The sequence below is a fragment of the Notothenia coriiceps genome, unplaced genomic scaffold (genome assembly GCF_000735185.1).
Source record: "Notothenia coriiceps isolate Sejong01 unplaced genomic scaffold, NC01 NC01_scaffold00005563, whole genome shotgun sequence".
In the NCBI taxonomy this organism is placed as follows: Eukaryota; Metazoa; Chordata; class Actinopteri; order Perciformes; family Nototheniidae; genus Notothenia; species Notothenia coriiceps.
Genome location: NW_011338264.1, coordinates 82,841 through 110,269, shown reverse-complemented (window position 1 = coordinate 110,269; position 27,429 = coordinate 82,841). Strand labels below are relative to the sequence as shown.

At 41.1% G+C, this 27,429-nt stretch overlaps 1 protein-coding gene across 1 annotated transcript; it reads left to right on the top strand.

The window, feature by feature from the left end:
• The first annotated feature begins 849 nt into the window (after window positions 1-849).
• On the top strand, window positions 850-27,429 carry LOC104943020 (insulin-like growth factor 2 mRNA-binding protein 2). Its single transcript, XM_010768339.1, has 4 exons — window positions 850-1,296; window positions 2,433-2,493; window positions 25,967-26,015; window positions 27,379-27,429. Exons 1-4 carry the CDS (start codon window positions 1,122-1,124, stop codon window positions 27,379-27,381), a joined length of 288 nt encoding a protein of 95 aa, XP_010766641.1. The 5' UTR covers window positions 850-1,121; the 3' UTR covers window positions 27,382-27,429.

Below are 27,429 nucleotides of genomic sequence, written 5' to 3'. Positions count from 1 at the left end.
CACACCTCCAAAACACACCCACAAACACCTACATCCCATTAATGTGCTATACCATGAGCTAAGGCTGGCTGAGTGACCCTGAAGGGGCCTCCACGTAGTTAAAATAACTACTAATAAATTATCAGAAAAAACAAATATATAGATTTATTTAGTCTTAGTCATCCACTATCCACAAGTGGAAATGCAAAGCAAAAGTGCCATCACCTTTTTTAATGTGTAAAATTGCAGGTCTGAGGACTTTTAATCAGTTATACCTGACAAGGATGTTCAACATTAATGTCTGTTTCACAGTCATTTCTGCACAAGGGCAGAGTCTACAAGAACGGCTGTGTTAAGGTTTCACTTTCTGTATTGTTTTAAAACAAAAGCCTGTTTTCTTCTTCTTTTGCAGTTTTATTATTGAAACTAAGTCCTACAAATTCTAAAATGCTCAGATATTTGTATTTTACATTGTATTTTATAATCTTAAACAGGCATCCATGGCGAGATGCGGACCCCCTGCGTCCACAGCTCTATAAAATCCATATTTCTGTGTCTCATAAATAAATAAGAGGCAAACTGTGGGGATCAGTGACAATGTTTGGGCCGACAAGTACAGTGACAACGACTTGATTTTCCGCACAGTGGCTCTTTTTTTTTCTTCTCTTCCAGCCTTGAGGGACCCAAGGCACGGCCCTTATTATGATTTGATGAAATAACCCCTCTGCTTCCTTAAAGCCCATCCCTTTGCTGAATATACCGAGTGATCATCATGACACTTTCATTCCCCAATGTACTTTCCACGCTGGAGAACCAGGAGTGATCGCACATGCACCTCCAAACATTTTTTCTTGTGATTTTTAAGGGAGATTTTATTTAGAGGCGGTGCTTGTTGGCTCCAGAGAAGCGTCGTAACGACACTTTTTCCCCCCAGTCCCTGTAAAAAGAGTTAGACCGGGGCCAGAGTTGGTGCTGGGGGGTCGCCTATAGTTTAGTAATTTCCTGGGGGGTAAATCCTAGGTTTTTTTTTAACCCGTCAGATTTTCTATTTCATTTTATTTTTTATTTTTTTTACTACTCTGAATTATCGCCACTCTCACTGTTAAGATCTGATATCCCCACGAGATTTTTCCTTCCAGATCATGAACAAACTATATGTTGGGAATTTAAGTCCTTCGGTCACTGTCGAGGACTTGAAGGAGCTCTTTGGGGAGAAGAAGCTGCCAGTGGCCGACCAGGTCCTCCTGAAATCCGGCTATGCTTTTGTGGACTTCCCCGACCAGAACTCGGCCATAAAGGTTATAGAGACTCTTTCTGGTAAGTGTGGATTTGATAAGTGATGCTGTTGGTGACAGGGGCAATTCACAGCGAGTCAAACTGCAAGAACAGGTTAAAACATAATTGCTCGGTGTGTCCGAAATATTAATCATTGCTTCTGTTATTATTATTTTGTATTATTGCTCGGGACAGTGTTTGCGATCACATCCGTGTGCCATCAGAGTTTAGATGAACGCTCAGCCATGCACGCTCCAACAAAAAAATGGATAATTTATCGATCACAGGACACACTGAGGGCTTTAGTGCCCGATTACCTAAAGAAAACACTAGCCGTCCTTTCGGCATTACCGTGCACAATAACCTATATTTTGGAGATTCCGATAGTGTGGGGCGCTACTTTGCAATCACCCGCTGGAATGTATGGGATGGTCTGATGGTTCGGGTCGGCATAATTATTTTTCACTTATTTTTTATCTTGATTTTATTGAAGAGAGCACAGCAAAGCCAGCGCGGAAAACTTGTCAGATCCATGTTCCTCTGATGTCTGGGTATGTTTTTACGAGGTGTCTTGGAGGTGGGTCATGGGGGTCCGGAGGAAAGAGCTAATAAACAGGTAGCTGAGGGGGGACGAGGTGAGACGCTAATTCCGTGCTGCGCCAGGCCACTCATAATAACGAAAACCCGTGTTCAAGCCTCGCCGAGGAGCGCTTCAAATACACCCCCGGCTGAGTCACGGAGAATTAAAGAAACCTACCTAGAATAGAAAGAGTACAAGTCATTCTCCTTTACCATCTCTTCTTTGATGTTGCATTCTTAACAGAGCAGAACAAATACCCCTCATTGCACTGTGAGGGTTGTGGGAGTGGAAAGCATGGCTGCCCATTTCCCCCCTACTATAAAGCTTATCATGCTTCATGTTGGCGCCGATTTCTACTCATTTTAAACAACAGAATGTCTCGGTGAGGTTGTTTTTATCCAAACATACCCAGTAGTTTATCCGCCGCCCTGCGCACAACACGACCTGGTACAGTACTTTTTCTAGGGGTTGGCTGTTTGAATGGGGACGCACCTACTTGGTGAAGTAATTCAAAGTGTTGCTGTGTAGGCCTACCAGCTTGCATTGTTGCTTTCATGACACACAGATAATGTTACACTATCAATTTTCGTCTCTACAGGTAATGTTGAATTACACGGAAAGGTGATAGAGATAGACTACTCTGTTCCAAGAAAACTAAGGTAGGCCTACACTCTCTCTCTCTCTCACACACTCTCACACTCTCTCACACACTCACACACACACACACACACACACACACACACACACACACACACACACACACACACACACACACACACACACACTTTTGTGTCATCATCCGCCCCATGCTGACTGACCTGTAGGCTTCCGCTGTGAAATATAGCTCGCACATTTCCCTCTTCTCTGGGCTTCTGTGTGTGATTTTTCACTTTCCTGGTCATTTTTTATTTACTGGCGAGGGACATGTAATTGTATTGTGGTTAAACAACAGAAATAAAGCGACAAAGAATCAGTTTAATCCCAACATCCGCAGAACACATGGTGTCTGCTGCCCTATCGCGTGATCTGCAGCAAGGCCTATCCCACTGTAAAACATGGACACACACAAACACACCCAACGCATGCATGTAATAATGGCCTCTTAATTGGATTTTGTATAAGCTGTAATCACACTTTCGTATTATGCTGCTTCACATACATAATTAGTTTTCCCGCAAGGCTGTTTTCCCAGTATGTAAGCGATAAAGTTAGGTTTCAATATTGACTACTGCATTGCACGATGAGTTGCATACCAATCAGCTGAGCCTCTCCTATACATGTGTGGGTGTGTGTGTATGTATGTATGTATGTATGTGAGAAACACGGTTTGTGTGTGTGCGCGAGGAAAGCTCGAGTTGAATGTTTGTGAGCGAATCTGTATTTACTCTGAAATTCAAAACACATTACTTGTACCTCATAAGGAACCTTTTGGTCAGTTTCTAGCAGTGTAAAAACATAAAAGCATTTAATTGCATGGAAATAATAATTAAACACCCCCCCTTTACGTAATGCGTAATACACTCTTTAGTATGTGGCAGATTGTGCAGCCTATACACACTCTCAACACGTATAGCTCCACCTTTTTTTTTCTCTCACAACAATGACTTTGGCTTTAGGGAAAGACTACATTGCGTGACAAAAAGGTAAATATTCAAGCCCCTTGTGGAGAAACACGTGACCCATACTTTATTCTTCCAGCAGTCCTCTCCCTTCAGTGCAGGCTACACTTTCCTGCATTACAGCCCTCGCTTTTTTCTCTCTCTTGTGGCACACCGTAAAGTAAAACAACTGCATGTTTTAAAGTGTCCAATACTCGAGCTGCTGTGTTGTTTCCTCGCTTTATGGCTCGATTTAAAGGCGTTTTGTAAGCAAGGCGCAAAATGGTGTAAAATGCTGCGCCACTCCCCACAGTTAGCGTGCACGTAGGCTATGGCAATGTTGGGAGAGCCTCATAATGGCTGCCATGATGGCCCTGCACACTGCACGGCTATAGGCGGAATCAGATAGAGAAAATGTCCATACATGTGCCTGCATGTGTCCAATAGGCAGTGTGGAGCTGCTGGACGTGTGCGCATGTTCTGAACAGGCATGTAAAGTGAAATCTTCGCCATATCTGTGAGGTCGACATGAGAGCATCGTATGACAAGTACAGGTGTTCATTTGATTTCGAATCAGGGCGAAATTTCACGTGGAGGTGTAACTTAATGCTTTTCCACGGTGATCATTTACATTAATGTTAAAACCTTCCTACCGTTGTTTATTCAATACGTAGGGCTTTTGGAGATTATTACAGACATATTTTCATTAATTAAAAATGTAAATCTTAAAATGCGTTGTTTCGTCTTGCAGTGGATATTGTTCTTGTGTTTGTAGAGATTTACCTGATGCACATTTCCAATATAATTAATATGTAGATGTAATCCATTCGAATTTTCTCAGATATTTTGAGAAAAAAACATTTATATTTAAGTACACTTTAGAATGCTTAAACAATTTCCTATGTCTAAATCCTGTATTCTGATCATAATATAATGTACACATTTTGTTATGAATTATATTTGTAATGTATGTATGGTTACTATAGTGACAGGGCTTGAGGAATGAACCATTTGACAGTTGTTGTTGTTGTTGCTGCCATATTAATGTGGGAGCTCATCTTCAGGCCTGCTGGCAGTTTTGGGCTTTGTGAGGCTGCTGTAGTTTCAGCTGCTTTTTGCTGTGTTTGCTAATTGTGTTTTATTGTGTTTTTCTGTTGGTTAATGTCTTTAGTGTGCTAATAAGCATAGTGGGATATACCATTTAAATTATATCAAATTTTAAGGGTTAACTTTGTCATTGTTTTATTAAATTATCTTTGTAATACAATTATGTTTGTAAATACGTTTAATCTGAAAAGATTGGGCCTTTTCCAATGCAATTTAAAATCAACATAGAATAGATGCATTTTTGATGGTGTATTTATTTTTGTAATGTTATTTCACTTTTGATTTATACATTTAAGAGTAGTCCAAATAGGTCAGGTTTCATATCATTTTGATATAATTCATTTTAGCAGAAGTAAACTATCTTTTGGATTTTCTTTATAAAAGCATTTGAAGGTTCTTGTTTTGCAAAATAAAGAATCATAAGTTGCACCTTAATTGAGTTTAGGAAATGATTTTATCAAAATTAATCGTGAAAAAAGTGTAATAATAATGTAGGTTATTTCCTATAAATTCATCTTGTATTTCGATGCTGAGAAAAATGCTATTCAAAAGGAAATGTTCTCCTATTAATTGTAATTGTAGATTTGAAGTATCAATAGTTAAATCATTTGGTTATCAAATAATAAATACAATTACATTCTCAAAACATCAGAGAAAAAAAAGTAGATTTAGGTAGAAAGATTATCAATAATTATTTAATGAATATTGTCTTTATTTGATTAGAAGAATACATCTTAGTTTGAAGAAAATATTAGGTTTATTTACTCAAACCTGAACATCTTTCAGACATTTTGATTTTGTATTTGTTACTTTTTTATAATGGTTGCTTATTTTGATACCAGGAATGAGAGAACCATATTTTTTTTTACCTTTTATAAACTTTCTTGTTAAGCAAAGCAGGTGGCTGTGTCCCTGCAACACCAGGAAACAGAGTGTGACTTGATGTTAATTGATATTTGGCCTATATAAACAGTATGCAGTGTGGTTTGACTATCAACAGGCGAGGCTGTGAAGGTGTGGACAAAGACACTACTGTTACTCCTTTGTGTGAGTCATATCAAACTTGTGAAGTGCGTTGTCCTGTTGTGGGGTCCTGTTGTTGTGCGGTAAACACATTTCACAGAACAATATATATGATTTTTTTATTTGCTGTTCAAGCCATTGATAACAAACACAGACCTTTTTGTTTTTACCTCTCTTCACCTGGAGTGAAAATGTGCTCAAAGAACATGTGATGAATTTGTGATTGAGTCCTTACTCATGTGGTACATTTTATTAGCACTGTATCACAAGAAACACATGTTAAACTATTGGTGCACTTCATAGAAATCCATTTGCATGTGAGTGTTGTTTAATAAAGTTAAACTGATTGCAATACCTTTTTTTCACACCAAAGGATACAGACCAAGAAGTGGGTGTAAACATCTGCATTGCACCACAGTGGTGCACATGTGTGTGTTGGGTCGTCAGTGCACACTGAGTCAAAACAGCGAAATACGATAGCCATCAGTTGATCCACTCCGAATCCATTAATACTCCCCAGTTGATCCTGGATGTAGGGGAAGCTCTCCAATTTAGACTCCAGTTTTGTCCGGAGTGATAGCAGGAGGCAGTGCACTGCTCCCCTCTAAACCCACATCCGATGCCCCCCTCTCTGACTCCTCATGTCCCCCTCACCTGTCTGTGAGGAGCGATGGCTCAAAGTGATCCGTTTAGTCCAGCGATTGAAGCAGATTCCAGAGGTGTCTCTCAACTATGTTAATTTTCCGCCTTAAAGAGCCAGTCATTGTCTTTAACTTAAATTGGTTCCATCTGACGTTTTTTCACTCATTAAGAGTGACTCCATGTTTTGGAATGATTTATCTTTGACAGAGCTCCTGTGAACAAAGATTCAACACTAGAAGGTTCTCCATTTGCACTTCAAGAAATAATGACAACTTGTTTGGTATCAGCTGAAGCCTTTTATTTCAATGTGTTCAAGGCACTGCATTTAAATATCAGCTGTTCTCTTAGCGCTACAATATTGTATAGCAATTATTAACTTTTGCTTGAATGTGGACTAGGATGTATTTTTTCTCCTGAAGCGATATCAGACTTACTAGTGCAACAGAGTATACGGTATAGCTTAAGGGAGCCACGAGATAAGATGCGAGAGCATTTTAAATTCGTTGTGTGTCTAACAGAGGGGTGGGATCGCTGTTTAAACTCCCCAAGAGGTGGAATCTTTTCTTTTTTTTTACAGACACTTGCATGTACATCGCAGCAGCAACTGTAGAGATTGATTTCTCAGTAAGCTGCCATTCACATTCCGCTCCAACCTGTTGCATGAGTAAATGTATTACTGCAGAATGACTCATTATTTTGCCTGCGTTTTTATTTGTTGCCTGTCTATTACACATTTCCTCTCACTATTTCTTAGTATTTCATGATGAGAGTTATTGATAGTCCATTTTAGAAGTAAACAAACCCTTATTGATCAGAGATTAGCAGCATGGAGCCTCCTTTATCTGAGCCACTTCAGCCATTCTTCTTCTTCTAACGGATGAAAAATCCTCATTCTGTTACTAGAAAATAAAATACATTTTAATATCTGCATACTGTTAGCAACAGAATAATTTTGAAAGGAAGTATGGAGCAGCTGTTCATTTAAAAATGACTCCCCTCCAGAAAACAACCTTGTAATATACCGCACTACTCATAATCATTATTTATAATTCATTAAATATTCAAATAAAGCACATTGAAGACATGAGCAATAAATCAAACTCTGCCTAGCTTAACAGCATCCTAAAACATCTGCTCAAACTAATGTTCGTCTATCATAGGAAGTATTTGACAAGTAGGTAAGAAGCACTATTAGCAGTTCAATTACATTTATTAGAAATGATCTCAGTTATCCAAAACTTTGTATTTCTAATCAATTACATTCAATTTCTGAAAATGATATCTTCTTTTATTCTCACTTTGTACAAAATCTAAGTATGACAGCCGTCCCAATACTTCACATAGTTGAGCAACCTGAGTTTGAGCAGATGTTTAAGGATGCTATTCAGCAAGGCAGGGTTTGATGAATTGCTGGAATCTTAAATGTGCTGCACTTGAATATTTAATGAATTCTAAATAATGATTATGAGTAATGCAGTTAGTACCCATGTTCTTTTTTGGGGGAAGTATGTTGAGGATGTAACGGCTGCTCTGTCTCTCCTTCCTTTTCTATATCCCTCTGTTCCCCTCTGTCTGTCTGTATGTGTGCAGCATGTGGATATGAGTGTTTGGCAATGGGGGGGCTATGTGTAGATATGTTCACACGCAGCTTGGAGAAACACAAAAGCTATAAAATCCCAGCTAAAAGCTACACACTGGAGGAACACTTTATTACTCTGACCCCTCCGTGTGCCAGTGCTCACAGTGTGCCCAGTAGGGTGTGGTGGCTGTAGAAGGATGGGCAGCTGAGGCGCACAGCAGGTGGCATTTCTCACACGGCCAGACCCCGTCCTTGTCCCATATCAACACCATATAACCCTTCTGGAACTTTATAGCCCTGATGGGTCTTGGACAGGTGAAATTAATATGGCAAAAACTCCCAAAAGCCAATCAAGGTGATCCACGGGGCCGTAATGCTTAAATGCAGCCAATCGTATGCAAGCAGTTTGAGTGGTAGGGATCGAGATTCATGAAGAGGCTCCGTTACGCTGGCTCAGGGCCTCACGCTGGGAATGCTGTTGGCCTGAAGCTTCAACCAGGTCAAATGGTTTTGTTAATCTCTTCTATCGGACGTTTGTATCCCGCACATTTATTTTACCGTGCCTTGACGTTCTAGGGAGAGGCTGGGTCAAAGGGGATCAGGGGCCCTCAGAGTCAGAAGGTGAAGGGTAGTTGGTTCTTTAGTATCATGAATAGATTACTAAAAGGGACTACTGGGTTCAGGCATAGGGATCCTGAACCAGAACTTTTATAAAGATTGACATTTGTTCTTGGAAAGTCAAGTAACATAAAGAAATGAAAATAAAATCTACACTATACCCTAAAACTCTGCTAGACCCCTCTCTCTAGGTGTATTTAAAAAACTAACAAAGCAGTGAGGAGCAGCGGCTGTAGGAGCCTCATGGCTACGCCTTGCATTTTATTTATGAATCTAAGTGATTATGTATGAAATGAAAGATAAATTAGTATTCTACACAAACCACTTCAATTTTGTTTGGCTTACACACACACACACACACACACACACACACACACACACACACACACACACACACACACACACACTGAATGTGATGTGTTGTAAAGCAAAGTTCATTCATTTTATAAATGTAACCCTTTTCTTTGAAACAGTCTGCCCCCCCCCACAATTCAAATCCTTTTCTTAACACAACCGTAAAATTCATATATGGGGCTAGCCTTAAGGATTGTTTAATGTTACGCTTTTGAGTTTTTATGCTTTTGAATACCTTTGGAAAAATTATTGTATGAAATAATATGCAGTTTGTAATCATCTTTTAAGATTGAATTAAAGTGTGTTGTACAATAGGTAAGTGATATATGATGGCAAGTTGCCATTAAGGGTTTTATAAATACATAGAATCCAGTGCCGGTGGTGTCATACTGTTATCGACGCCCACCCAAACTTTAAATACAAGATACAAAGATGATTTGAATAAATGGTAATTAATCTAAAGGTGGAGTGATAATATGGAACTATGGGAGGCAGAGACGTGTCCATAGATAACATCACCATAATGCAACACAGACAAGAACACAGCCTCAATTATACGCTTAATACTGAGCAAAGGAAAATTAGCTATGTGAAATTCAAGCGTAACTTTTTGATCTAGCCAGAAGATATTTATACTCCGAGATTCTAAATACTATGTCCATTCAGAGTAGTAAAATGCATCCTACTGTGCACAATATCCCTGGTTTTAGAGAATAGTGTAGTGCTGTTACCATTCAGCTCTAATTCCAAATAAGTCAGCTTCCTGTGAAACAGCAGATGTGGAAGTATAGTCTTTTCACATTAGCAGCACCTTGATGCAGGAGCAAAACTGTGCCATTGTGCGACTTAATGTGTTTCGTCGTGTGTGTGTTTTCAGGTAGCGCTTTTCTTCATTTCTAACTGTTTCAGGTTCGGTTCTCCAGGTTGCCATAGGAACCAGTTTTGGAGTGTTTTTCTTCGTTATAGGAGGAGAGCTGGAGCGATAAAGGCTTTCAGAAAATGCACCCAAAGTCCTCCAGTGCACAGAACACTACGCCACATAATCTGCATGAAACAAAAAGTTAGGTTAACTCCCTGATATTCACTCTACAAGTGATCATTAACATATATTTTGATATCACTGTAAGAATCACATGATTACAGCTTCAATTTGTTATGAACTGCTGTCAGTTTGGGGACCCTGTAATTTCGACCTATTTCCCTGGAGAGTGGAGACTGCACTTCTAGCTGCAAGCCCCGGCCTGCAATCCAAGCTACGGGCGTGCTGTGGTCAGAGTGCTGATTTTATATGACGGTGAAAACATGGCATGGTGAGGGGGCTCAATAAAAATGGCTGTGTAAAGCTATTGCTTTATTGAAACATTCAAGTGCTCATTTTTCTTCCCACAACTGCGGCAGGGAAAACTGCTGAGTGGGCTGTCCATCTATGTCACAGTGGCAGCCCTTTTGTGACCTTTCTTATTCATAAACCCAATTCATAAACCCACTCGGAGCCAACATTTCCATCCTTTTCCATATGTATGCAACGGAAGCTGGGAAACTCCCCCCCCCCCTCCCAACAGAACAAGTCTTCCACAGTAAGGTCTGCAAACAGCTGAGCCTCTGACACAACCTGGAGCACAGTCTGACCATTGTGTTTCCTCTGTCTCCGACTGAAGAGAAGACTTCCGAGTCAAGGACGGGTTTATGACCCACACGCATGCTTATGCTTTGCTCTCAGTGTGTGTGGGCTCTCCTGCGTGGGGAGAAATGAGCACTGCTGATAGAGGGCAGCATTTCTTCCCCCCTGTCAGAGAGGCTGCTGGTGGCTTGTAAAGGATTTACCCCTCACACAGCAGACTGTGATGGGTCTGCTCACAAACAGGAGGATTTATGGCTGTGCATTTGACTGAAATTGTCCATATCAGCCTTTAATCTTGCCTTCTCTAGATCTATAAACAGACCGATTCCAGGCTGTTACGCTGATGATAAAATGTATTTAACGAAAATCCCAACATTGAGCAGTTACATTTAACTCCACTCTGTCTTTAGACTGTCCTCCCAGTCAACTTTATTTTAGTTCAAGAGCGAGACATTTTAAATGTAGATATCAGCTGCAGTGCAAGAAATAAGAGGCCTGAAGAAAGTAGAAGACTGGGGGAAAATTCTAATGTTTGTAGAAGGCTGGATGAACTATAAATCATTAAACATGTGGGGGGGTTTTGTGAAACCCTCATGGGTAGGAACTGACCCCTGGGCTGGTTGCGTGTCCATTAAATATGAAGCTACAACCAGCACAGTTTTGCTTAGCTCATCTTAGCATAGCATACCGACTGCTTCTGGTCTTAATGCAAAGATGAGCTAACCGGCTGCTGCTGCCGCTAGCTCCAATGGGTATTGTTTTCCCCAATTTTAAATGATTTGATAACAAATCCTGCGTTTTGGTCCACTAATTGTTATTATTTCTTTATGTAAACCATATCTACATTTTAAAACATTCACTGTGTGAAACCCTATGGTTTTTACAGAACTCAGCTGTGGCAGCAATTTTAGCCTGTCCTTCAGTTTCAGCAGAATTTGTGTTTATTATTATTACATGCCATAAAACCTGTTGTTTTACACAGCTGTGCTTGATCCTGACTATGATTTGCCGAGACCGGGCAGGTGCTGGAGAGTAGGACTGCTCCATCTGCCCCCCTGCCAAATGACCGAGCCCATGCCAAAACCCAGTCAGTCACACTGTGAGACAGAGCATGTATGTGAAAGAGAGTGTTAGTGAGAAACCAATGGAAGGACAGAAAGAGAAGAATAGAGTTTAGGGAAACAGGAGGACCCTATGGGAGTCCTTCTGATTGTATCACACCACATAACATTTCAGTGGAGTATGTTCATGCAGCTGCACACACAGGGCCAGTGAACAGAATGTGAAAAAAAATGTTTGTAGTTTGTTGTTTCCTCGCTGACCCTCGTTAATGTTTCCCTGGAGGCCCAGAATGTTTTATCGTGAAGAGGTCAATCTGTGTGTGTTTCACTAAGCAGTCCATACTCTTGCTTTCCCATGGGTGCAGTATTGTAGCTGCTGCGGTAGCTCTCCTGTAAGGGTGAGTGCTATCTTAGTCCTGAGGTTTATAATCGTTTATGTTCCCACTTTAAATGCACTGTTTTTATGAGTTAAAAGGGAACTATCATGCAAAATGCACTTTTTGATGTCTTTTATACATAAATATGTGTCCCCGGTGTGTCAGGGAACTCACAAAGTGTCAGAAAACAAAACCCTCTCCCTTTTCCTCAGTACCCAAATCTCTAAAAACGGGGGTACAACGGAGCTGATCCAGATTTGCGTCCGATATGATGTAATATCCTAAATGTGGACCCACGGCACTATCAGAAGCGTTGCTATCAGAAACAATGCCCGACTGTTTTGGACGTAATATGGTCTTTGTTTACATTAGCAAGCATCGCTAACACTCCATACTGTTTCAGAAATAATCCTTGATGTGGTTTGGAACATGATATGGCATTTAATCACGGCAGCATCTAGCTGTATCTCCGGTAGAATTCTGATCAGGCATTAGCTCCCCCCCGAACCTGCACTTCTCTAACAGGGCTGGAATAGAGGGATATGAGGGATCCCTTAAATGCATGATCTGTTTGGTATTTTGAGCAAAACACATCATAGACATGTTTTTCATAGATTTTTTATATATCTGAGACCTATAATATATGCCTAAAAATTGCATAATAGGAGACCTTTAAAGATCACGAATGAAAACGAACAAATTAGATTGCAAGTTTATGGGATTCCAGCCGATTGATTGATTGGGCGTATGTGTTTAGCATAGACTTCTTCAGCAGCATCTCTGCCTCGCACATGCAAACAACGTAATGACACTGATTGATGAATTGTCCGTCCCTGTCAGGTTAAATGAAGCACACACTGACACAAATCCAATTAAAATTGAAGAGTGTCCCTATAGCAGAGCACGATCTGGTTGAAAAAACCCAAAGGCAAAAGCACGGACATCTTCAGCTCGGCAGGATAGTAAATATTTGATGCCTAAGCAGCCATGCATGAGCTCACGTTGGAGGGTTGCAAAAGTGAATGGGGTCTTGAAAGATTGCATTTTTTTCCCCCGCATTAATTTACTGAACATTAACACGCTTATTCTGTACATGTTTCAGGGGATTTTTTGTTGAACTTCACAAGGTGCAGCTCACTCGAGGGAGTCACGCTGCAGCATTCAGTGCTTGTCTTCCCTCCGTCATCCTCCTCCCTGCATGTGAATGTCTTGTGTCAGTGTAACATGTCATGCGTACCACGTAGATTGTGTGCGTTGTCTCTCGCCGCCTCCCCCCAGCTTACAGTCATTGCTCCCCTGGCACAGCACGGGATGAAGCCGGCTGTGTGTAAGCATGACAGGGTGTAAATAACGTACAACTCTATGTTATGTATTGTGGGCTGAATGTGAGCCGCCCGATCAGATAGTGTAACAGAGACAGGCAGTTTATTCTTAGTAGAGTTGTGATTACCGCTAGTGAAATTCTTCAACAACACTAGATGTCTGCGTGTGTGTGTCCATGTCATTGCACACGTGTGTGTTCCTGCCATTCCCCCAAGCGGGAGGCAACAGTTCATTTCAGAGATTGTTGCTTAGATGGTTTTGTTTTAAGTGGTGTGAGGAGTGACTCCAGGCAGGCCGTTTTCCGGTCGCTCAACATTGCGGGAGAATAAATTACAGAGATATAGAATGACTAGCTTCAAAGGAGAGTTTGATGTCAGCAGTGTGGATGCAGAGCAGCTGAAGATGATACATCAAATATGCTGCACTTTAAAAAAAATTATCTGAATTTTAAAGGACTTGTTTCTTCTTCCTGTTGACAAGTGTAGCTGTTGCATCGTTTGATGGATGAACGACCACCTCAGACGTTTAGGCCACGTTTACACGTTTACGAAAATGAACCTTAGTCTATATCAAAAAAGTTTCCGTCCACACGGAATCAGCTCAAGAAACGTGTCCGTCCACACGAGACCGCTCGACCCGCTGGAGACGCTGTAGTACATATGCCGGGCCTGTAAGTGGCGCTTTACTTCCGTCACAAAATACACCAAAAGCAGCGAATAAGACCTCCCGCATGGTTGCCATGGTTGCCTGGTTGCCCTTCAGTTTATTCTCCGCGGTGGATTTAGCAACATGTAGTTCTCCATGTCCACTTGTTGCTGATGGTTGTGGTAGAGGAGCTGTAGATTTTGCAATAACATCTGTAGCATGGTCAGTAGCGTCTGGAGCACGAAAGCAACCCTGTGATCCGCCATTGTTGTTGTTGGTGAAATGACGCGGGGGTGAGCAGCAGAGGTGGGGAGAGGCGGGGCTATGGCGTCATCGCTATCAGGAAATGATCGTATAGGACGTACACACGGAGCCGTTTGGCCCCCCAGAGCGCTTCGTCCGCAGATCTACCCACCTTGGGAGCCGTTATCGTTTGAGGGCTCCGTTTCCGTGGTTCCGTACCGTCCATACGATAGAGAACTGTAGCAGATACAACCCGTTTCGTCTCCGTGTAAACCTGGCCTTCTTACAGTATTGCTGCTTCCTCCAATCACCAGACATTATCAAAGCTGGCGTATCCCTTCGCTAAAGGCACATTATTCACACATACACACATTCTCACACACAAAGATTTGATCAAATAACATACATGCCAGCAGACAAAAAGCAGCTCTGATTTGCATTTCATATCAATTTCATATCACTGGTCATTTTTTGCAGGCTTCTAGCATCCTTGTAAAAAAGCAGCCCCCCACTGCAGATGTTTCTACAGAGAGTGAACAATCTAATAACCTGTGTTATATTTACTCAGCAGTTGTGTTATGGCTGTCTTGAAGAATGAGCACCTATGTTTTCAGTTCAGCCCTCACTCCTAATAGCCCCTTCAATTTAGACAGGGTGATTGTTAAAGAGGGGAACCAGCCTTGTATGTTTTCTGCCAGGAATGATAAAAGCTGCCGGCCTGTAAACGCTTGCAGATTTGTTTTGGTGTTCCTATGTGGAGGAGAGTTGTAAGCCTGAGCAGGGCTGGAAATAGTTGTTAAATTAGTGGACTGCAACCTTGAATATCTTGTCTAGAAAAAGAGACCGTCTCTAATTGTTATTAATATTGAGCCTCAGCTGGTACGCCATTTGTTTTGTTTGTTTTTTAAGCTTGTGCTGTTGTACTCAGATACTGTTATGTCAGGAAACCCAACCTGGAATAAAAACGATGAACAAATATATTTGTTGCGCAGTTTGTGGAGGCTGCAGAGCTTTATGCTTTTGCGAGTTGAAGACTTGCTCAAGCTCAGCAGTCGTTTAGCCTCTACTTCCTTATAGATACATACATAGGAGGTACCAACAACAAATCTTTCCCTCAGGCTTTCACCAGTAATTCTTCTTCGTCTTCTCTGTTTTTCTTTAAATGCTGCCCACACACAACAGGCATTTCCACCCGCTCTCCTCTGCAGCCAACTTGAGATATCGATGTCTACTCAGGATATTTACTCAAGTATTTATCGCATATTGATCAGTGCCGACAACCCTCTGAGCTTCCCCGATAATAGAATAAATCTACGTATTACATTCCCACACAGCATACAGGCATCCACCTAACAAATACACACAAACTGAGCCTTGGATCTGAATCAGCCTCCCCCTCATGCCCCCTGCCTCATATCAGAGAGTAGGTCAGGATTTGGAGCCATTTTGGCCGCAGGATTAGAGTCTGACGGGGATAATGCCACTTCAGCCACTTGTAAGTCACGTGACACAAGATGATTCAAGGTTTTGTGAGGAGCACTTTGTGTGCAATTAATGTATTGGAAGCCCTTATCCATTTAACTCCACCCATATTATAGAACTGATTCCCCATGACAGTAAGGACAATGTGTGTTGTTTTTCCATACACACTTTAGCAGCCCTTGCATTTAACACAATCCTGTCAGTAAATATAATCCAGTGTTTCTAATGTCCTAACGGTTGATGTAGTTGTAACCTTAAACCTGTTAGTTTTGTCCCCCCCCTCAACTAGTACATGTGTGTCCTATAGAAATAATCCCACCACTTTGTTAATCTATTCATGGTTTATCTGGGATACAAACTTTATTTACTTAAATACACTTTACTCACCGATGTAAAATAAATTTGAATCTCTGTTCTCATATATTATTTTGAGGAAGAGGCAAGTTTTAATTGTCTAAGTGTAACCAAAAAGATAAATACATAGATTTATTGGTCAATTTCAATTTTTATAGACACCAAGTCTCTGAATTTATTAAAAGGGATTCAACTCACCATCACCACCAGCAATTTCTTTGCTCTAAAAATAATTACCCAATTACTTAAATTGTTGCCTCTTCATATTCTCTCAATCACCTTATTAATTACAGTGCAAATACTGAAACGTTGACTTTAATTAAATGTATTATGTTGACAGATTTCATATAACTGTATTAGATTAGTTGAAGGCAATAATATTAACTTGACCCAACTATTCTTGATTTAAACTTAATATTATTGCTTTCAACTACTCTAATACAGTTATGTAAAATCTGTCGACATAATACATTTAATTAAAGTCAATGTTTCTGTTTTTTCAGTGTAACTGAATTTTTTAAGCCCTTAATATTTAGTAATTACTTAATCATAAATGTTGGAATCAATGTACTTTGTTAGAAAGAGCCCTTCCACATATGTGAGTCCTCCATGTTGCACTGCCATGTTTCTACAGTGGCCCAGAATGGACAGAAAGGCCTTTTTGCGTTCTAACGTTGACATGGCATCTTGATTTTGATGCAGCAAATGCACCTGAAGACCACAGTAGGTTCAATTATAGCTTGGAATGGGAGGTATTCAATTGTTCACAATCTACAACCTGGCCTCTAGATGCCACTAAAATACTACACGCTGGACCTTTACATTAACTGATTAAAATTACATTACATTTCCCTTTATCTAAACAGGTAAGTCTTTATTTGAGATCATTATAAATATTTAATTATATACAAACATCAACGAAATGTCAACTTTTAACTGTTGCATGCTAAAAAGCATTATTGACAGTATGATTTTCCAAAACTATCTAAAATAACATCTAAAACAATGCATGTAAAAGCAAACACAAACTACAAGAGTGCAATTTTTCAGATCCTTTAAAATGTAAATGTACCAAGATTAATTTGATCAAAAGCACTCATCAAAAACCAACACACCATTTCTCTTAAATAATACATTTTATTTTACATTAAACTCAACATGCGTGTCAGCCAGCGTCTCCCGGGTTGGCACCGTTTCTCGACCCTGTGTTTCAGAGCTGCGGAGTGTGTTTTGTTATTTCCAAAAAGCTTTGCTGCTGGAGGACTCCTCAGTGACGGCAGCTGTGACTGGCAGGTGTGTTTTTAAATATGCCGCTTACTGACCAGGCTTGTCAGTGTTTCTGTATCTCAGAGAGTAAATCTTCACTCCCCACCTGCTAGTTGCTTTTTGTGTTTTCACTCTGTGAGGAACTTCCCAGCAGACAGAGGGAGGGGAAAGAGAAGAGGTAATGTGCTCGTGTGTGTGTGTGTGTGTGTGTGTGTGTGTGTGTGTGTGTGTGTGTGTGTGTGTGTGTGTGTGTGTGTGTGTGTGCGCTCGTGTGTGTGTGTGTGTGTGTGTGTGTGTGTGTGTGTGTGTGAACAAGTAAAGCTCACACTCTAGAGGAAGCTGGAGGGAGTAGTGAGACAGGAGGGACAATGAGAGAGACTGCAGAGAAGCATGAGACAGGCAGGAAGGAAAGCAGGCAGGGAAACAGTTTGAGGCCTGTTGTGTGCGTGCAGTATTGATCCAGGTTAACCCTGACGGGACCTACACCTATGGCAGGCGGCTCAGCTTTCCAGCTACTGTATAATACCTTGTGGTCGGCAGATTAAAGGATGAGACCTCAGGAGCAAGCTGCACACCTGAACATAAAGCAAGAGAAGCGGCCACGAGGAGCAGCCGACAGTGGAGCCACACTGCAGCGCCGCAGCATGAGCTGGTATCCACCTGTCAGCAGCTCTTAGCACTGAGGTGTGTGAGAGAGACACAGAAAATGCATCAGTGTGTGTTTGTAGAGAAGCTTTGCATTTGTGTGTGTGCTTGCGTGTCAGCTGTGTCCCTTCAGGCTTGCTGCGTGCCTGTCACTGACAGTGCTGACTCGCTGCTTTGTGACGGGACTCAGAGGAGTACTCAGTGAAGGAGTAGCGGCGTGGAAGGGCAGGCGAGTAGTCTGATGTGTGCAGGACAGGATAGAGCAGCGTGGCACATGACTCTGCAAGTCTTCTTGAATCATCTTGCTGTTTAGTTATTTATTTGTCTGACGTTTGGGGCTTGGGGTTGCAAGAGAAGTGTTTTTAGCAGCAGTAGATGTAACTGTTATTGTTGTAATTGCAGCTCATTGATTGTTGGCTGCATTGTGCGTGGTTAGACATGATTTCTGGACAGGAATGTACATAATGTTCCTTGTTCATCACATTGATAATTAAGTATTTGTTCATTTGATAACACCTACATCTGAATAGTTAATTCATTTGTAGGTGTTTCTTCTTGTGGACTGTTGGAGAGTCTTACTCTTATATATGTGTGTGTGTGTGTGTGTGTGTGTGTGTGTGTGTGTGTGTGGTAACCATAACCAGCTTATTGTTTTTCTCTTGGATGTTTGACCTTCACTGGGCAGAATAACTTAAATACAGAATTTAACATTAGAAGGCTGTTTTCACACCTTCAATGTGAGTATGTACGAGCAGGATTTATTTTATATCACACCAAGTTTGGGAACTTTGCACAACTTTGACATGAAAACGTTTGATCTCCAGTTCACATACACTGAATTGACTTTTTTAGAGTCTTGTTTGCAGAAGTATGACTTTGACATATATATTTATAGATTCTAGTTTGTTTTAACTGAGTGAAAACCAGTGGATGTCATTTGTATTATGTTTGTGGAAAAAAACTAACCACACACATGTATCTTCAGAGGAATTTTTAAATCATTTAGCTGGACAAAAGACTGACTATTGGTCACAATTATGTTGTGTATTTAAATCAAATGTGGGATGGAAGCTCCCATTTTAGATATTTTTTAGGTAAATGAAATCATTAATCTATGTTAAATATTGTTATTTCTAGGTATTATTAATGGACTAGAACAAAAGATCCAATACATTTCAGTCTTGTGATGAGTTCCCCGCCGCTAGAATAATTTAATTTACTGTTTCCTGCCTCTGTTGTCAGTGAGTTCTTGATCAGAGCCATACGGAGGGGCTTCAGTGTGAAAGGGCAATCGGTTTTCAATTAAATACAACTTCATGGTGACACAGCGATAGGCAAATGGAACATTAAACAATTCTAATTTCATTGGCTTCATAGGCGTGACAGGAGGAAATGTGTTTTTGAGTCAGCTGGACACCCTGTGGCATTTTAGCACTAAAACAATGATTTGTAGTGATTACACTAGAGATCAGGAAATCATTGTATAGCAAAAGCAGCATACAAATAGTTTTGGACACTCAAAGACAATGTTTGTATGTGTCTTATCCAATTGTATTAGGTAATTTTCTTAATTTCTTTATTACATTACATAAAAAACATGATGCCATGGTGTGTAGTGAAACTCAGAACGCTCTGTTGAAATACATCTATTGATGCTTTCATGAGGACTGTGTGAATCAGAGTAAACGCTCTCTCACGCTGCACAGATCTCAAACATGAGTGTATTAATTTGTCTGAATCATTGAAAATCTATTGAGTCACTTGTTATTATCCCTGTCAAGTGAGACTGAATCATTCAGTGACACCATATACAGAGACTTGGTCAATGAACACGTGATGGAGGAAGACACAGCGTACATTCTCTCCTTATTTACAAGCTTTTGTTAAGCAGCAGAATGAGCGGCAGACGTACGTCAACAGGAAGACAGTGGCTTCCATTAGGGCTGCATGTGTCTGCCTGCCTGCTCCTCAGCCTGTGCCTCCCTGCCTCGCTGGGTGCCACAGAGAGAACGAATGCGTGAAGAGAAACAGGCGTGCAGGTAGGCGTGTTGAATTCTGATGAGCTCTCACCCGTAAAGGGCTGGGAGGGAAAACAGGAGCAGACACCTTAGCGCTACGCAGGAAAGGAGATGGTTGGAGCGGCAGGGAGCGGCAGCGTCTGTATTCTGTTTGGAAAAATATGTGGTTAGGGAACAATGAAGAGGAGCAGATACAATGGCTGTTTTCTTACTGGAGGATGATGGGCGAAAGAGATCCTTGATGAATGCAAATGAATGCCCAGAGGCATGAAAGGATTTAATGAGGATGAATGTGAAGGAAAATGTCACCATGAACAATTATCAATACTTTGAAAATCTCAGTTCAGTACACGTATCCTTCCAGATGATCCAAGGACTGCCTTTTTTATCTACAACTAAAGGATAAAAGGGTAATAATCCCATGAACTGTTTCTGAAGGTCTTCACTCTCAAAAACAGTCGATACGAAACCTTTTAGTTTAAATGATTAGAGAGACTAATACCTCCGTTTCTTGAGAATTATCACCAAAATATATAGTTCCTTTTAGCTATGCAGAGCATTTAGTGTTTTTCAGTTCATTGGTTTTGTTTTACAGAACAACTGTTTTGGTTCACTCTCACCGAATTTGGCAGTGTTGTGTCCATCTAAAGCATTTGTTTCCAGAAAACAACTTAATCGTCTGTTAAACTAATGGAACATTTATTCCAGTAATGTAAATGAAAGAAAATCTCAAATAAAAATCAAGTAAATGTTCATTCATTATTCATTTGTTATAGGAAATTGTTATTGCAAGTGTTTGCTTGCCTGTAAACACTTTTCACATGAAGCCCTGCTTTAACTGCTCTGAAAGAAAAAGGGAAACTAATCAATCAGCAGCGTACAAAGTGTACACTGTTTCATTGTTTATTCCGTTAGTACAAAACAGCATAGTTATTTCCAGAAATGTATTTTTTTTTTAATAATAAACAATACTTTATATACAAAGAGCACCTTTACACACAGCCTCTGGTAACATGTGAGCTGAGAGACTGCTTCAGGGTTTGTTTGTCCTATCGGAGGACAACACCTTTGTGGCAGAAGGACAACAAAAATGCATTGACACTTCTCTCATACCAATCCTGTTATCTCTGCTCCACAACAATTGCTTGGGCCTTAGAGAAGTGCTGAGGATCACTACACATAAATGGCCTGTGCTCCTTGTTAATCCACCAACAGGGAGTGGAACAAAATGAGAGCCCCACCATAGATTGAAAAAAAGGAGCAGAGCCATCTTCCACATAGTAGGGTCTCCTGAATATTGTTGACTTGTTGCTTCCTCTCTGAGATTTCAAGGCATTTAGGTGCTTAAGAGCTTAAGGGTCAACACCAGAAATTGGGTTAATTCAGATTAGACGAGTCTGCGCTTGACCACCAGACTAATTGACAGACCCACACAAACTGACCCATATACAGTAAGATAATGCTGCTTCACTTCTAGCCTTGGTATACATTAAAATTAAATGATCAAATACATTCAGTCTAGATGTGAAGGAATGAGAACAGTGCCAACGTATCATTCAGCTTTACAGTTTTTACAAGCGATGATGTGACGACTCACATATGCTAAAGTAGCTGTAAATCTCGCTGATAGTCAAATGATTAAATTATACTGCACTCAGCACTTAAACGTTGGACCACCACACACATAAAAGACGCAGGCACATTAGTGTTGCACTGCATATCACTGGGTTTGTAATATGATAATGTAATAGGTGCGTAATCACACGCCTCCAGTGTGATTTATGACAGCAGGGGTTTTCATTTCCTATATCTGCATGGTATGGTTGTGATGAAGTCCAGATTATCTTTCATTTTGAAAGTCATCAATTATCTTGTGGGCAATATGAAGTCTTTCATCGGACTGTTTCAAAGCGGATGTGGACTTCCTGTGTCTGTTTTGTCATCAAGCGTGGATTTCATCTGGAACAGGAGGAGGGAAATATAAAGATTGATCCGGTTTTGCTCACCATTTTATCACAGAGGAATGAAATAGGAGCAAATATGTGCCTATATTGCTGCTTATCAGAGATTTTTGCTCTGATAATTATGTGAAGGGAGTGTTTGACAGCTAAATGGACACAGCAGAAAGGAAAATGTGAGTTTAATGGGAAAAAACTGAATTTCCCATGTAGGACATTTAGGTGTGAGGTTTCTAGAGGTGTTTGAGGCAGTGTGCTCTGGACAATGCCGGTAGACTGAAAGGCAATTGAGAATGTCTTTTTATCCATTTGGGGGGCGAGCCCCCCCGCTGGGCACAGGACAGCGCGCCTCGTAAGCTGCCGATCTCTGACAGCATGAGCATCCGCACAAAGCAGGGAGGGCGAAGTAAACAGGGCCTCATCTCTCAGAATTCTTCAGCGTGGAAGCAATTGCTTAATCTTTCACTTGTGAGTTTCTGTTTGGAGAAGAGAAACCTGCTCTGGCCTTTTTATTACTGACATGAGGGACTTTTTAACACCAAAGTACACTTCACATTGAATAGCTATATCCTCTTCAAACTGATTGGGTGTGTTACAGATGTTCCAATATCACTTGTTAGGATAGAGAATTTTATTTTTTAACAACCGTTGAAGCAAGTCAACTACATCATTCATATGTTAGTAAGAAGTTATGGTCTTCTTCAGTGAAGGAAAGCTAGCACTGGTGTCATCACATAGCTTCAGTTGGGCTAAACTTTACTCAGCACATCATTTAAGTACCATATTTAATCTGCTGCTAATAATTCTGCACTTTTCATTTAGTACACTTTAAAAAGCGTCATATTTCATAGTCATATTTCACTGATTATCTTTGCTTGTTTACGTTCTTTATTTGTTGAAAGTGAAAAATAACCTAGAGCCCAATGCAACATGTTTTCTTAATTCCAACCAACACTTTTGTCTGGAACTTGGACCTCGATGAAAAGGTACATGCAAATCACAAGGAATAAAAAAACAATACAAAAAACCAAAAAGGTTAGACTTTTTTTTATATATTGTATGGTTGCCCCTCAGAGCCTTAGGAAGACTCCTGGCGAGGGATGAATACCCTCTTTCTCCCCCCTCAGAGGTTAAAATTCCTCCGACGGCTCTGCATGCGCGTGTGTGTGTGTGTGTTAGTTTGCACGCGTGTTAGCAGACACGGTTTCTTACCTCATGCAGGTGGCGTGGCTGCAGTAAATATTAGCTTTTCAAATGAACATGGCCACCCTCAGATATTTAAAGGCCGAAATTGAGAGGGTTTTTTCTTTTTTTTCTCCTGGCAGGCCGCTCCAAACCGAGAGCAGACAGCTCGGTCACATTCAACAAACATTAAGTAACCGTTGACTTCAGTCTGTATCTCTGCAGCTCATTGAGAAAGGGCGCTGGGTTCACCTTGAATGCAAACAAACAGAAATTAGCAGAGACCTACTGGGTTTTTACCTGATTATAGAGAGACTATATAACCTAGGGACATAATAATAATACATTTCATTTCCAAGCGCTTTTTCAGGTGCTCAAAGACGCTTTACAGTGGTGATAAAACGAGATATAATAGATAACAAAATTATTAAAACAGCAACACATATAATAGAATAAAAAGACATACAGTTAATGCCTGGTGCTTGTAATAAACACTGCAGACAGACAATTGTAGATGTTGTCGGGTGACATGTAGCGAGGGCCTCTCCCAGCCCTGTAGACAGACAGAGCGTCAGTAAGCAGTGATCTTATGGTTAGCCAGCGGCCACAGGCATGCTGAAAATGAGACTTTGAAGAACTGTCGGAGACACTGTCACTTTTTCCGAGGGATGTCCATTGAGGGAGCTGCCCCTGCATATTTCAGGATGACAGACAAGCAAGTGGCCTTTAAAACATGTAGGCCCAGAGCTACAGAGAAGATGAAGAAGCCTTAGCGATGTAAAGTGGGACAACATTGATATAGAAACCCTAAAGTTAATATCGGTCATGCAGGAGGTCGCTCAGCTGACAGCGAGCTTGTTAACTTTAAAGAGCACAGAGGACAGCATCATGTAGTCCAACATTACATCAAGGTTACAGATGGCAAATCAATTAGCAGGAACACAATAGAGAGCCGGGCCCTGAGACTCCACGGGCTTTTGAAGCAGACTGCGCTGAATGAAAGGAGCTTTTAGTTTCCATTTTGGTCTGCTCGGGGATGCCAACGTTTGGGGCTGTTTTGAGGTTTGGAGTTGGCCTAAAACAAGTTTCAGCTATTGGCTGCTTTTGGACAGCAGGAGGTTGTTTACTACGTTTAAAAAGGTGATGTCTTTTGGGGCTACAAGCAGTTTTTTTTTATCGGTTTACCCTTGTTTGGATAACGGTTGCCAAGAGAGATCTTTCATCGAGGCTCTCGCTTTAAACCACCGTCAGCGACAGAAAGGTTGCAGGCCACCTTGTGGTAGGACCTGCTGGGAATTGAGAGTTTCTGTTTTCTGGGCTTGCTGTCTGTTTGTTTGCTTCTGTAGAAGAAGAGTTATGTTGTGTTTTTTTTATTTAGAAAATAATTTGCCCTGGAACATTTTAGTTGGTGTCGGATTTAAAACATTTTCAAATGTTTGTATAAGAGTTTTTTGTTTTGGTTTGCTTGGCTAATAATCAGTACTAGTAGTCTACTCATTTATTAAAGTTGAGATGAGTGAATCGATAAGTAGAGGAGGGGAGAGGAGGGACCTAAATCTGTGATGCTGTGTTTCTCCTTTTCTTCTTTTTTTTCAATCCAGCAGCACAATCAGAAAGAGTCTTTCATTCATGTCCAGCTGCGGGCTCGGTCCTCTCGTCCTCTCCTCGCTGCTGACAGGAAATTCTGACCTGCGTCTTTATTTGTGAAAAATGGCCAAAGTTGCAAAAATTAGACGAAGAAATGTTGGTGGCAAGAATGAGCTGTGTGTGTGTGTGTGGGGGGGGCTTTTTTCCCCATCCTCCTGAACTTGGATCCACCTCTTGTTATTGCTTTTATTAGCTTGCCTCCTCAACTTAATTTCTGTACCTCAGTCTTCCACTCTCGCTCCTGTAATGCCCCATAATTGTCCTTAAATGATTTTTTTTGGGATACGGTTGTTAAGCGGTGCGGCTTTTTGCTCACCAGCCTCTCTGCTTTTTAAATCAGCAGCTCTCATTGCGGAGCAGGACTCTCTCACGTTAATGTAGTTGTTAACAGCCTGTGGTCAGCGGGCGGTTTGTGTGTTTGCAGTGACACGCTCGCTGCAGGCTGAGTGGAAGTCTGTGTGGAAGCTCTGGATCCCAAAATGACCAGGGAGAGGGATGCTGTCCCATTTGGACGTCTATCTTTCTGTCTTCTCTTACCGACATGTTTTGATATCGAAGAAAAAGAGGCGGTTCAGGGTTCAACTCAGGGTTTAATCTTTGTTGCTCATGACAAATCAAATATACAAAGATGACAAGGAATAAGAAATACATAGAGAGTATTTTATATATATATAGAGTATTTTTTCAAGGAATACATTGAAATCTTGTTTATTTATTGAAACAGGATTTTTTTCTTTCTTAATGACAAATGATTATTTGGAGTGACCTCATCTTAAGTCATGTAGAATTTCAGCACAAGTTTTGTAGGTCCATTTATTTTTATTGATAAACTTCATTAATCTGTGACTTCTACTTTTCACCTTATTCTCAAATAAAAATCACTTTTTAATTATGAAATGTGCAATAACTCATAGTATTTGCTGTGTTTCTTTTTCTGATACTCATTTTTATCAAGTTATGTTCCATCATTCTTGTTGTCTTATAACAGACACTTTCTTTTTCTCGTCCTTTATGTCACTTCCACGTCCTGTAGTGAGTAGTAAGAATAGCACCAGTAGGAGGGTGTTACTGAGAGGCGCCGGCTGCTGTCTAATAAATGTCTTCACCTACATTTCCCTCAGCAGCGCTACAACAGTGCTTTATGAAACTGTCTAACGAGTTGTAGATGTTTAAGAATTAAGATTACACTGAACGATTTCACACAGTACGCCTATGACTCTCCATTTCTTCCCACTAAACGTCTCTGCTTCTCAACTGTGTATATTGTATATTTTGTGAGTAACGTTTAGATTTTCTGTACACACAACAGATGACTGTAAACTCTCAAGTGTGTGAGTGTGTGGTTCAGGTCTGTTAAATCCACTCCGTCTGTGTCTCTCATCTCTGCAGGAGTCGTAAGATCCAGATCCGGAACATTCCCCCTGATCTACAGTGGGAGGTCAGTTGTGTGTGTGTGTGTGTGTGTGTGTGTGTGTGTGTGTGTGTGTGTGTGTTAGTTAATGCCTGTACGTGCTTGTGTGTCTGTTTTGGGGAGGTGCACTGTGGTAATGAGGGAGGACACTGAAGGCGCCTGTGGTGAGGCTTTTGTCTGATTGAGTATGTGTGTGTTTATGTGTGTGCGCAGGCTACTCAGCCCGACTAATGTTTTGCCGTCTACACACACAAATAGTAAACGTGCACACACAGGGACAAACAAACACACACATACAAAAATAATTACACTCTGTGCGTCAAAGCAGCCAACAGCCACCCACTGTAATCATGACAGGTGCTAAAAGAGAACTTACTCCACTCAGAGTTTCCCAGGCGCTGCCGTAAAACAGCCCATTTCATCCCCAGCGCAGCGTTTCCTCCTCTTCTTTCTGCTTCAGTCCGGCTCTCGAACATCAGAGTTGCACAGTAGCAGTGTGTGATCCTTATTCGCTTTCTTTGTCTCTGTCCAACTTCCTGTCTGCCTGTCAGTTTCCCTCTGCTCTCTGCCGCGTGCTCTTGTCACGAGGTGAGGGTTTTGGAGGCGTCCCATGTTCTTGTGTGGCATGGTGACGGCTGCCCGTGGCGGAGCGGGACAGCGGGCGGGGCAGAGCTGGCTGTGAGGGACGGGCACCGTGCCAGACTGCCCACTCCCCCTGTCTAATCCAGCTGGGCACTCTCTCTGGTTTTAACTCTTCCAAACCTGCTGTCTGTAGATTTAGACGTTTTTGTTCTCAGAGACCTGATCTGATATCTATTTTTGTTTCCGACACAAAAAATAAGCCCACTTTAAAACATTAGTTTTACTATTTATTTTGCATGTCTTTATTTTTCTAAGATATGTGAAGCATCTGCTGTGGATGTTTTTTCAGCCAGCTTTGGTTGTCAGTCAGCACAAGCAAAGACATCAATATCAGTGCATAGTTCAGTCTTTTAAAACATGTGGGGTCCCAGCGGGAATCAAACCTGTCGCTGTGGCAGAGATATCTCTGCTCTGAGCAGCTGTGCAGGACAACAAATCTGCACTGCATTATCACAGATTACTTGCTTCGTTTAGGCTGTCATGTCAACGTTAAATCTGTTATTGTGCAAGTGGCAGAGGGGCTATTGTGTTTAGCCGCTGCTGTCTGTAGAGGCAGCAGCGCAGCCTGGAGGGAGGCCAGCGTGTGGGGATGGCTGTAATGGATTCACTCAGACAAGTGGCTCTTTGGGTCACTGCAGAAACCTGGATGCATGTCTAACTCACCTACAGCAGCAACAAAACACAACTATTTACATTTATTTACTTTATCTCATGTTTGCTTTTTGTGTGTCTCTGTCTTTTTTCACAGTGAATACTGACACAGAAACAGCAGTGGTGAATGTTACATACGCAACCAAGG

What these genes read in the sequence shown, in the direction of transcription:
- LOC104943020 (XM_010768339.1), top strand. Translation starts at nt 1,122, where the DNA reads ATGAACAAACTATATGTTGGGAATTTAAGTCCTTCGGTCACTGTCGAG. An exon ending in GGTTATAGAGACTCTTTCTG is followed by an intron (nt 1,297 to 2,432) that starts GTAAGTGTGGAT and finishes TCGTCTCTACAG; the next exon opens with GTAATGTTGAATTACACGGA. An exon ending in TCTGTTCCAAGAAAACTAAG is followed by an intron (nt 2,494 to 25,966) that starts GTAGGCCTACAC and finishes TCATCTCTGCAG; the next exon opens with GAGTCGTAAGATCCAGATCC.